Raw genomic sequence first — 12,020 nt, forward strand, 5'->3', positions numbered from 1 at the left:
AACAAGCAAAATCACTTGAAGAAAAGGGAATTTATAAAAAACTAGACTAATAATAGCTCACGAAAAACTCTAACTTTTTCAAAGAATATACACCCTGAACTAATTAAAAACATCGACTATTTTCTGTTAAATAAAATGTAATTTAGATTTTTTTTTGTCTACCCTGTTTTGAGTGAACATATATTTTATGGATGAAGGTTGATTAATTGTTAAATCCCCAATTGTTAACTTAAGTGATACATAATGTAAACTTTAGCTTAAACCTAAAGTGAGGTTATAAACTATTTAGCATGGTTGGAGAGAAAACACAACTACATACATTAGTCCAAACGTTGGATGACTGCTGGAGAGACCAATGAGCACTGTCTTGGAAGGATAATGCATCTGCAAGAGACAACCACAAACACCAAACATGGACAATCACTTCTGAAACAACAAGCAGCATGGACTGAAGAACAGTGCAGAATGAACTGGTGGCGTGCGAGTAGTTTCTTCTGAACAAAATTGAACACCTACAATTCTGATATCAGTGGCTTTTGCTATTTTGTATTTGGAAAAGTGAAATATGCTGGTAGTAGCAGATGAAATTTCCAGCAGCGAAGGTTATGGATTTCTTGCTAGAAAAAGGGCTGAAATAGTGGAAAGATGTGTCCGCATTTCACCAGAAGGATGTTGGAGATGGTATATGTAGGTTGCACGTTGAAAGTGTTGCTTAAATTTCAAGGTCCTGAAGATCTACACCTTCTGGCAGCCACAGCACAGAGGACAAGAATGCTGAAAATTAACTCTGGGTGAAATCAGGACATTAAATATTGCAGTACCATAGTTGTTTAATGCAGCAGTAGAATATTAAATGGATTTGTACTTGGATATCTTGAATAATGCTGATATTCAAATTTGTGTCATTTGCAATTGCATTCCTTACATTGTTGATATGTTACTGCAGGATGGTCCTGACATTCTTGTTTGTGATGAAGCCCATATGATAAAAAATACTAAGGCTGATGTAACACAGGCCTTGAAGCAAGTAAAGTGCCAGAGAAGAATTGCGCTTACTGGGTCACCCCTTCAAAACAATGTCATGGAGTATTACTGTGTAAGTTTGTCTAAAAATTAAAAATCGTTTGACCATTAAGTTTTTGCGTGCAGTCTTGTTGACTCTTGCATTTATATGAAATAGATGGTTGATTTTGTAAGAGAAGGTTTTCTTGGAAGCAGCCATGAATTTCGGAACCGGCAAGGCTTTCTTTTCTCATTGTTCCGGTTTTTGCTGTAATTATATTAATGGAATGTGTCTAACCAAGTATTTTAATTTATTTGCAGCTTCCAAAATCCTATAGAGAATGGACAACACACCAATTCAACTCTGACAGATGTGAAAATTATGAACCAGAGGTCTCATATCCTCTATGAAGAGTTAAAAGGCTTTGTTCAAAGAATGGACATGAATGTGGTGAAGAAGGATCTACCACCAAAAACTGTGTTTGTGATAACTGTTAAGCTATCTCCCTTGCAGAGAAAATTGTATAAGAGATTCCTTGATGTGCACGGGTTCACTACCCAGGAGCATCCTGAATTGTTAAGGAAGAGATGTTTTTTTGCTGGGTACCAGGCATTAGCACGGGTGAGTGTGCCTTCAAGGAGTTTAGTAGTTAATTTAATTTTCTGAGAAATATTTGTATATATTATAATCTGTGATAAATCGATAGGGTATCGGATATGATCCATAGTTTCCAACTACACCTGTATTATTTATTTCAAGAGCTGATTTTGATGTATATAAATTCATAGCTGCTTTTTTCTTAAATTGTGCTCTTCTTATTGCCTTTAAAAGGAGGTTAAGAAAGCTAAAAAAAATTAAAATTTTTTAAATATAAAATTATGCTAATTCCTACTTGGTACCATGCAAAGCTGTGTTAATGGCTTTTAACTTATTTTTCTTTTCTAAATACAACCTGCATGTGACGCTTTCTTATATACTAGAAGTGATATATGTGATCTGAATGTAATGTAGTTTTTATTTGATTGTATGATGGCATCAAAATTTTGATGTTTTTTACTTAAAGAATTGTTATTAAGTACACAGATTTAAGTGGTGGGCACTTGTAATTGATTTGAAATTAAGATTTTCTTTTAACCTTCATAAGATTTCAGGAAGTTAAAATTAGACATCAAATGTGGGTATCCCTTTTTGATTAATTATTGATTCACTGGCAAGGTTCTTTTGGACTGAAGTTTATGCAGACAATACTTGACTAAATCATAGTCTGAATTTTGAAACAATTTTATGATGGACTTTGTTGATTTGGATACTGGTTTCTTTGGCAAGCTTCTTTTCACAGAGGTCTCATGCGACACAATTTCTTGGGGGGCTTTGATACTTTATTTGATAAGTCACTCGTTTTACCGCTGAATATTGCTCCCCAATGATAATTGTTTTAGTAGTTTATTTTTATATTGTACCATTTTAAAATGTAAGGTGAAAATTTTATTAAATATCAGATTTTAATGAACGGATGATGCTTCACAATTCTCAAATTTGCATATTTGTTTTGATGTCTTTATGAAATTTAATAAATGTATTGGCTTTGAGCTGAAATGAAATGTCATTGTTTCTTGGACAATTTAAATTACGGCTTTTTTCTTGTTTTAGCATTTGATGGTGATAAATTGGCTTTTGCCCGTAGTAGATATGGAACCACCCTGGGATCTTGCAGTTGACAAAAGAAGCCAAGGAATATGCAAAAGAAGAGGATGCTGTTGAGAATTTTCTTGTGGATGATAGTTCAAGTGACGAAAATTCTGATTATAATGTTCTTGCTGGAGGTAAGCCTTCTTTTATAAGCACCTGTTATTTTTGCTTCTAATATTTGCTTTTTGTTATTGATTAATAAAGTTATTATTTGATTGACCCTAGCATTTAATTTCTCTTTTTGTATTTGCTTAATCATGTTGTTAGTTTGTCATTGTATGCTTTGAATCTCTCAAAACCTGTTCTCCATGTTGTATGATGACATCTTATATTTTAAAAAAGATTAATTTAACGTTTTATGTTTGACATTTGTTTTGTTGTAATATCTGAAAGGTTATTGAAATAATACACTTAGTGGTTAGTGGGTCTTATATTGAGGAACAACTGCTTCTCTAATGTGTGAAACATTGTTTAGTGGTCACAAGTGCCATCAGTTTTGTGATGGGACAATACGAATTAGTCAATTTTATTTTTCATAAGTGATCACATTTTACTAATTTTTAAAATGTTGGTCAAGGTAGAAATGTGAAAAGAACTATTAAGAATAGGTCTACCTTAATAGGAACTTTCAAATAAACAAATAAACTAATTTAAACTATTGCTTTTGTGTGCTTAGTGTGTGAGGAGCTTGGGATTTGGTAATCTTTTGGAATTACTCCTACATGTCTCATGATATATATATATATATATATATATATATATATATATATATATATATATATAATCTTCATAGTTTAATTCTACATCAATTAGTTTGCTGTTTATCAAACACTATGATATTGCTGCCTTAGCCATTTTCTAGTTCCAATAAAGGGATTCAAAATCTAGGAAGCATAGTCTCAGTGACAATAAAATCTGCTGCCCAAATTAAAGTCGTTATTTTACTTTTTAACAATCCACTACTTTGCAGAGAAGATGGGGTTTGCAAATGACTTATTGCAAAGGAAAGATGGTAATGGCTTTTTCCTCAAGGTATGAAACTTAACAAAAGTAATGGCTTTGTCCTGTTCTAATGATATTACTTTGTATGAGTTTATGCTGGATTGAGTGGTATGAATTGTCCTTTTAATATACATGCTTTCAGTGGTGATGCTCTTAGTTTTCACGTTCCAGGGTTGGTGGAATGACCTTCTTCATGGAAAAATATATAAAGAGATCGATCACAGTGGCAAAATGGTTTTGCTGATGGAGATACTAACTATGAGTTCTGATGTGGGTGATAAGGTATTAGTTTTTAGTCAGAGCATACCAACCCTAGACCTCATTGAACTTTATCTCTCAAGGATACGTCGACGTGGAAAACGAGGAAAGTTTTGGAAGAAGGGGAAAGATTGGTATAGGTGAGTCCTTATTTCTTAAACCTGCTCAACTTGATGCTACTCCTTAACTACTGATTTGCTTTGTATTGTTTTTTTAAGCTGATTTTTGTGGTTCAAAATGTATGTTTTCTTTTTTGCAGACTCATCTAAAGACATTGTTTGGGTGGGGATGAACTATCTTGTTGTGTTAATGGCTGCTTGAATTTTCTTAAATTATTTCAGATTGATTTTTTATTTGATAACAAGCTTCTGTATATAACTTTTTATTGGTCTGCTCAATAGTCTTTATACTTGCATACTTTTTTATTTTTCTTTTTGTGTGGTGAAAAAATTATGATGAAACCACAAGTATGATTTTCATTACATATATACTCAGTTGGTTAGTTCTGTAATATTTGGAATAGCATAGAATTTTTATTGCCCATAGTTTATAAACAAACAAAAAATTAGTATCAATTTGGTCCCCATAGTTTTCACTCAATTTTGGTTTTGATCCCTGTATATTTATTTTGTTTAGGTTTCTTTCCCCATATTATACCAGACATTAGCTAGTGTTTTGGCATGTTCTTGATGGCAGGGACTAAATCAAATTATTTACAACTTGAGTCAAAATCAAGGTAAAGCCAACTGTAGACCAGAAATATATTTAAACCTTATTTTTATCCCACAAAGGAGACACGAGCTAGTCATTGGATTTAATGTATCATTTTTCTTGGAGTTCTTAAAGCATAATTTGGGATTTGGTTTCTTCTGGTTGTTTATTGCTTTCCCTTTTATGAACTTTGTCTGTTACTCGGGACTGTCTAATCTATATGCTTTTTGTTGTTTCATATGTTTCTTCTCTTTTACTGATTTCATCTCAATGCACATGTGATGTTCTATACAGAAACCTTCTATTATCTTAATACTTCAAAATTTAGAGGGCTCGTATTTAAGTAGTGTTTTCTTTCTTTCATTATTTTCTGATATGAGTTAACGTATAGGTTGGATGGGAGGACAGTGAGTTCTGAGAGGCAGAAGCTTGTTGAGAGATTTAATGAGCCTTTGAATAAGAGGGTAAAGTGCACTCTGATTTCAACTAGAGCTGGCTCGTTGGGTATAAATCTTCAAGCAGCTAATCGTGTTGTTATAGTTGATGGTTCTTGGAATCCAACATATGATCTCCAGGCTATCTATCGATCATGGAGGTAAGCTCCTTTTAATTTCTCCTTCAGTCCAAGAAGGCTTTCTTCTGTTGGAAACATTTTTTATAAAATAGTGTACTTTTGTATATTGAGAAATCGGAGTAGGAATAAATGTTTGGGGGAGTGGGGATGATGGAATAAGTTACAATTAATGGTGCTTTACGGAAAATTCTTTATTTGAGCAGTGCTTTGGGATAATATAGGGTGCTTGGCCTCAACTTGCTGTAAACTTCATTGTCTTTTTATAGCCATTTCTTTGCTTAGTTAATTTTTTGTTTGTTTGTATTTTTGTTTTTTAAATAGATTCTCTTATCCTCCAATTTTTCGCATTCATCTTTACTTATCTGAATAGAATTGAAATTCAACAAAAAACAAAAGAGATGTCCTATAGAGTTCTTACTTATCTAACAGTTAATACTAATTGTTACAAAGAAACTCCTAAAATAAAAGCTATAAAGTGAAATCACATTAATGAATTTTATTTTGTCTTTGACATAAGCCCTTATGCAAGAGTTCATTAAGGTTTGAAGAAGTGTGTGAAATGCATATATGTTTCCTACCTTTATTTTAAACTTGGTTTTCTTGAGAAGAATGGATAACAGAAGGGTGAATTCTGTAGACCATTTGATCTTATAGAGGCTCCAAAATTATGTCAAGAATCCATTCACCCAAAAAGCTTAAGCTGCAAGGTGAAAGTTGGGGTTTACACTATTAATGATGATCATCGATATTTTCTTATTCCTTCCAAAGCATTTGCTTATATTGGGGGGAAGTAGGTGCTTTGTTAACAGTATTGTATGCAATTGATTCCTCAAAATTTACAAATCAAAATCTTCATTTGATTTTGAATATCTATGCTTATATTGGGGGAAAGTAGGTGCTTTGTTAACAGTATTGTATGCAATTGATTCCTCAAAATTTACAAATCAAAATCTTCATTTGATTTTGAATATCTATGCTAGTTTTAAAAATCAAAGTCTTCATGGATAGATCCTTAATTTCTATATGTTTTGAGAAACTTCTCCGGAAGTATTTTTATGAGACATTAGAAGCAAGAATAAATTTGGGTTTTCCATAAACTAAAATTTCATTTTTACATATGCTAAATTGTGGAAGTGATTTCGTATTGGCTTCCCCAAAGTCTTATTTTAACCTGTCTATAAGCTAATTTATTCTTCAAATTTTTCTCACCTAGAAGTGCTTATGAAAGAGTTTTCTTCAAACAGACCCTATTGTAATTGTTAAACAGTGTGGTTGAAATAAAAATAATTTTCATGTTTGCAGGTATGGGCAGACAAAGCCTGTATTTGCTTATCGATTGCTAGCTCATGGAACTATGGAAGAGAAGATATACAAGCGCCAGGTAGTAGTACTACATGATGTGCTTCTATTTTTCATTTGTCGATTTTTTTTTCTCACTCCAGAATGATTTCAATAGGTCACAAAGGAGGGGCTTGCTGCTAGGGTGGTTGATAGGCAGCAGGTGCATAGGACCATTTCTAAAGAAGAAATGCTGCATCTCTTTGAATTTGGTGATGATGACAACCCTGAGACTTTAGGCGATCTAGGTCAAGAAAACGAGCACCAAGAAAACCCAATTTCGGTTGGGCATTCTCTGAAACACACAGCACCACATTCAAATGGAAGTAGTTATTCTGATAAGTTGATGGAAAGCTTACTTAGCAAGCATCATCCGTGGTAGGTTCTCTGGACTTTATCCATTGTTTTCATTTGAGACTCTTCTCATGAATGTGCTGTCTTCCTCAATTGGACTTTTTGGTATCCTTATTCTCCCACATTCTTTTCAATTTCCAATACTGGATCCTGTTAAGTGGTGAATCTACATGTAGAAATGAAGTTCACAAGGTAATTTTTATTATCATCATACATTTTGGTTTACAACTTGGAAGACAGTATCCTATTTTAAATAGTTAGATATAAAATCTATTCATAAGCCTCCTATCTTCAACAACTTAAGCTTTTTGGGTTAGTTGGTTTATGATGGGATATAAGGTCATATACAACCTAGCAGTCAAGACTTTTATCATTCCTGCCCCAGTTTTTAGAGACAAGTTGAATTTTAGGTCAATGTACAATGAATTTGTGCATTATTCATTAGTCCTGTAAGTAGTTAAATGAACAAGCATGTTAGATATGATGTCATTAATGACCCTTCCCCAAATAGCCTAAGCATTTCGGATAATTGGTCCATGACAAACTGCTATGAAAGGGAGGTGCATGTACAAATTAATGATGAAAAGTTTGTGATTATTTTCCCTATAAACACAAATGATATGTAGGAAAGCAATTTTGTGGACAATAATGATTGCTTGATTAGTGGGTTCAAAAAGGTTTCGAGTTTGGTTCTCGTGATGCTCTTTCTTTAGAAGGTCATACTTGAGAATAATACAAGGGAATTATATTGAAATTTTTAGAGTGAATTTCCCTTTCTTAGTATCTCATTTATAACGACTTTAGATACACAAGATACAATGAATGAGAAGGGAGAGAAGAGAATCTGAAAAGATATATCTAGGAACTGGGTCTAGCACAAAGCACACAACACCTTAACAATAACTTCTATTTAAGACTATGAGGTATTCTTAAGGATTTTGTTACTACATCTCCAAGTTGATCATTTGATTTGACAAACTTAGGGTAAATTTCCTTGGATAAATTTTTTTTGAATAATCAACCAGGTTATTACAGTTCATCTTCATTTGCTGAATCTCAGAAAAATCTGGTTTTTGGAGGAACTGTTATACCCATATAAACTCACGAGTGAGGGATGCCTTTGCTCTATACTTAGCTTCAACAAATGATCAGAAAACAACATTTTGTTTCTTGCTTTTCTAAGAGATAATATGTCCTCCAAGCAAAATACAATATTCTGTGGTAAAATGTCTGTCTATAGGATAACCAACCAAACTAGCATCACAATATTTAAAGATTTGAGTACTGCTTTTATCTTCCTAAAGTAGTCCTTGTCCAGGAGCTCTTTTGAGATACCTTAGGATACGGATGACATCATTCCAGTGATCTTTACAAGCATTTTGCATGAATTGACTCCACCAACTTCTATATCTTTCTAGATTAGAGAAAAATTCTTCATGCTTAGCCATTAGTTTCTCATTTGGATCCATTGGACAATCCATTAGTTTACAATCTATCATGGCTGTTTCGTTTAGGATATCAAGAATATATTTCCTTTGAGAGATTACAACTCCTTTCTTTGATTGAGCTACTTCTACCTAAAAATATTTTCTGATTTTTAAGATCCTTGGTCTCAAAATTATTGCTTTAGTGTTTCTTTAATTGAGAGATTTTAGTTTGCATCATTCCCTATAATAACTATATCATATTCTATGAAGTACACATTTTTCAGGGGAGGTGTGACAATAGAAAATAGAGTGGTCTGCTTTATTACATTTCAGGGCAACAGCCATGCCACTACTTTGAAATAGGGCAACAGCCACTACCTGAAATACCTGTTATCAAAGAATAAACAGTTTTTGGTTTAGGACTCTAGTATCCCAAAGTTTCTTGTTTGAGATGCATTTTTACTGTATTGGACTGGTTTGTTTCTGCTTATATTTTTAATAAAATAAGCATATTTCTGTTTTTTAATGTGTTTGTCTAATCTGCTTATTTTAAAATATGCAATTTTCTGCTTTTATTTAAGAAGAAAACCCTTTTTTCATTCTAAATGAATGATTTTTAAAAAATTTTTATTTCAAAAATACTTGGTTTAAGTTTAAACAAATTGACCCATTATTTTGTCTTATTTTATAGGAGTAGCACGTTTTCACCTTTAACTAAAAAATGTGAACGATTATTTAAAATCAGTTTCTTTTATGTTTCAATATCTCCATTTGTTTCGTAACTTGCAATTTCTTTCGACATATGAACATAAGAAATGACCTAGGTGTAGGAGGAGAGGAATAATTCGCTTAATGAAGGATTGAATCTCAGCATCATCACACCTATTCTAAGAGCTACAAGCATATTACAAATATTTTCTATTCCTAGAAATTTATTTCTTTTGATAAGTGTATTCTGAAAATAAATTTGGTAGGTTTAGAATTTTTATTAGAGAAACTTATTACATATATATATATATATATATATATATATATATATATATATTGATTATGAACTTGAGTGTGATAAAAAGGAATAAGTTTCTTGAATTAAGTTAGTGGTTGGTTCTGGTATTATTTGTTTCATTCTTTTTTAAGTAAAATCTCAGGTTTCAGTCTTGTATATAGTGTATATGTCAGATAAGAGAATTAGCTCCACTATGTGGGGATGTTCTTAGTATGGATAAGATTGTTTCTTGTAGAGGATACTTGTGATGCTAAACCCAAAAATGATTGAACCAGGTAGCCTAGAATCTTTCTTTTTTGTACAATTTTCAAGGTAAACTAGAATGTGTTGAAAATAATAGTTGACTCAGAATTTCACTGTACAAAGCCATATTTACTACATATAGCTTTGCCAACTATCAGATAATCTACTCAGAAGTTTGATTCAGAGGTATTTTGAATCAGTTTATGTTAGGAACCAAGAATTGACAAGAGAAAGAAAAGAAAGGTTTTTTATTGAATAGACTGAAAGAACAAAAACCAGGAGAGCCCTCTCTCCTTCAAGGATTTTCCCTTCACAAAGAGCTAAAGCTTAATCTACAAAAGTCACCTCCTTCCTCCTACTCTCTCCTTCTTTCCTATTTATATCTCAGTAACACCTCAAGTAATTGATTCTTGAATACTCTAACTACCTTAACTAATTTCTCTTCTCCATGTGTCCTAACAGTTTATTAATCCTCCGTTTCTTCTGGTTCAAAGATTATGTTTTCTGCAAATCTGTTGCAGTTATATTTGCCTGCTGATTATTTTTTATCATTCTCTGTTGAAAATGATGTGTAATTAGCTTAGTTATTTGGTTACACAAGTTGAGAGGGATATTAAAGTCTGTATATTTTATTCTAAATTAAGGAGAGACTTCATCACAAAGGCTTTCGTTAAGACTCGTTAAAGTTTTTTGGTTTAATTACCCTTAGTTTCAACAGTTGGGACTTGGTATGTCAGAAAGTTGGAGATGGACGTTAAGCATCCAATTGATGTAGTTCCTATTACTTCTGACCGCACCTCATCTAACAAAAAATCACGTTTGTCGCAAACTTGCAGTTATTCATTCATTAATTCCTAAATAAATCTGACTTATATTTTTCTGGGCATATTTCCGCATATGAAGTCAGGTCACATTAGCACGATTAGGACACTAGTTGAACCAGATTTTTGAGTGGCTATCTGTACATTAATAAGGATTTCAGCTAAGTACACAGACTAAAGGATTTGTGCTGAAGACAGATCCGTAGAAAATATGGATTATTGTTTTTAGTTTCTCTGGATTTGTTTTTCAGTAAGTAGAACGTATCTAACACATCAGCGAAAATAACTTTCTTCACAGGTGGATTGCCAATTATCATGAACATGAATCCCTGTTGCAAGAAAATGAAGAGGAAAAACTATCAAAAGAGGAGCAAGATATGGCTTGGGAGGTTTACCGAAAATCCCTGGAATGGGAAGAAGTCCAGAGAGTACCACTAGGTGAGTCTATTGTGCCTATTCAGAAACCAGAAATTCCAAATGACGTGCCCCTCGTATCAGAAACCTGTAACATCTTGCCAAGTAAACTAAGCCGACGTTTCGCATCACGGAAATGCACAAACCTTGCGCACATGTTGACACTTCGAAGCCAGGGAACAAAATTCGGTTGCAGTACTATCTGTGGGGAATGTGCCCAGGAGATTAGGTGGGAAGACTTGAAGAAGAGATAGGAATGTGGCAACATGAAGGATGACATAATCTAATCTGTTCATATATATATATATATAAATCTTTTTTTTATCGTAAATGGTTATGTCCCCATATTTAAATCATTTCTGGATGAACATGTTCCTCCCAAAAAATGAAATAGAAATGTTTATTTTGTTGCCGTGAGCATTTAATGGCTTTTCTATGTGGAAAATAGTATCGTGTTTTATCAGCTTATTGGATACCAAAGCGTCGTGTCGGTCCCTGGGTGGGTTCATCATATTTCAAGAAATATATCCTGGTCTGTGATCACTTGCTGGTAATAATAGTGCATATCAAAAGAAAAATATCTAAGGTTACTATAATCAAATCATGGAAACAGAGGCCATGCTTGCATAATTACCCTTTTCAAACAAAACATAGAAAGAATATCGCGCATTAGGTTGCCTTTTGTTTTCATTTTGTTAGATGATAGTTGTTACAGTCGCAGCAGTTTCTTTCTGCACTTTCGTAACTTTTATCCTGCACTCTTGTTTTGTTTCTTTTTTATTTCTAGATTTTACTCAGAAGATATTTTTTTACTTCATGTAATTTAAAAATTATTTTTTTTAAAGTGTACAATGCAAAAATTAAATAAGTTTTGGACTGTACAGTTTGAAACTTTTGAATTATATGATGCGGAATTTATTTTTATTTTTTAAATTGTAAAATTTGAAGAGCACAAAATGAAAAAACAAATTATATAGGATGCAGGAAGAAATTTATTAAGGTTCAGGAAAAACTGCCTACAATCTTGTGAATTACATAATGGGGAACTTAGTTTTTGTTTTTGAATTGTACATTTCGAAGAGAGGACAAAATGAGAAGGTTTTTTTATACAAGAGGCAGGAAGAAATTTATTAAGGTGCCGGAATAACTCTCTTCGTTATATTAATTTCGTGATTATTTG

At 32.8% G+C, this 12,020-nt stretch overlaps 1 protein-coding gene across 5 annotated transcripts in view; it reads left to right on the plus strand.

Moving 5' to 3' along the window:
- The window catches only part of ATRX (P-loop containing nucleoside triphosphate hydrolases superfamily protein), a 31,281-nt gene extending 20,021 nt beyond the window's left edge, over nucleotides 1-11,260 (plus strand). For 4 of the 5 annotated variants that reach the window (XM_047309142.2, XM_088096860.1, XM_088096859.1 and 1 more), the window contains 10 exons: nucleotides 947-1,096; nucleotides 1,181-1,236; nucleotides 1,324-1,624; nucleotides 2,691-2,826; nucleotides 3,663-3,724; nucleotides 3,866-4,092; nucleotides 5,055-5,258; nucleotides 6,540-6,618; nucleotides 6,694-6,953; nucleotides 10,725-11,260. In XM_047309142.2, coding sequence (XP_047165098.2) covers nucleotides 947-1,096; nucleotides 1,181-1,236; nucleotides 1,324-1,624; nucleotides 2,691-2,826; nucleotides 3,663-3,724; nucleotides 3,866-4,092; nucleotides 5,055-5,258; nucleotides 6,540-6,618; nucleotides 6,694-6,953; nucleotides 10,725-11,094 — 1,845 coding nt within the window. In that variant the 3' untranslated portion in view covers nucleotides 11,095-11,260. Of the gene's footprint in view, nucleotides 1-946; nucleotides 1,097-1,180; nucleotides 1,237-1,323; nucleotides 1,625-2,690; nucleotides 2,827-3,662; nucleotides 3,725-3,865; nucleotides 4,093-4,588; nucleotides 4,689-5,054; nucleotides 5,259-6,539; nucleotides 6,619-6,693; nucleotides 6,954-10,724 lie in introns of those variants that run through there. The other variant, XR_015781630.1, reaches the window with a different exon arrangement.
- The last annotated feature ends 760 nt before the right edge of the window (nucleotides 11,261-12,020 follow it).

The sequence above is a fragment of the Vigna umbellata genome, chromosome 8, assembly GCF_029865625.1.
Source record: "Vigna umbellata cultivar VRB3 chromosome 8, Vumbellata_1.0, whole genome shotgun sequence".
NCBI lineage: Eukaryota > Viridiplantae > Streptophyta > Magnoliopsida > Fabales > Fabaceae > Vigna > Vigna umbellata.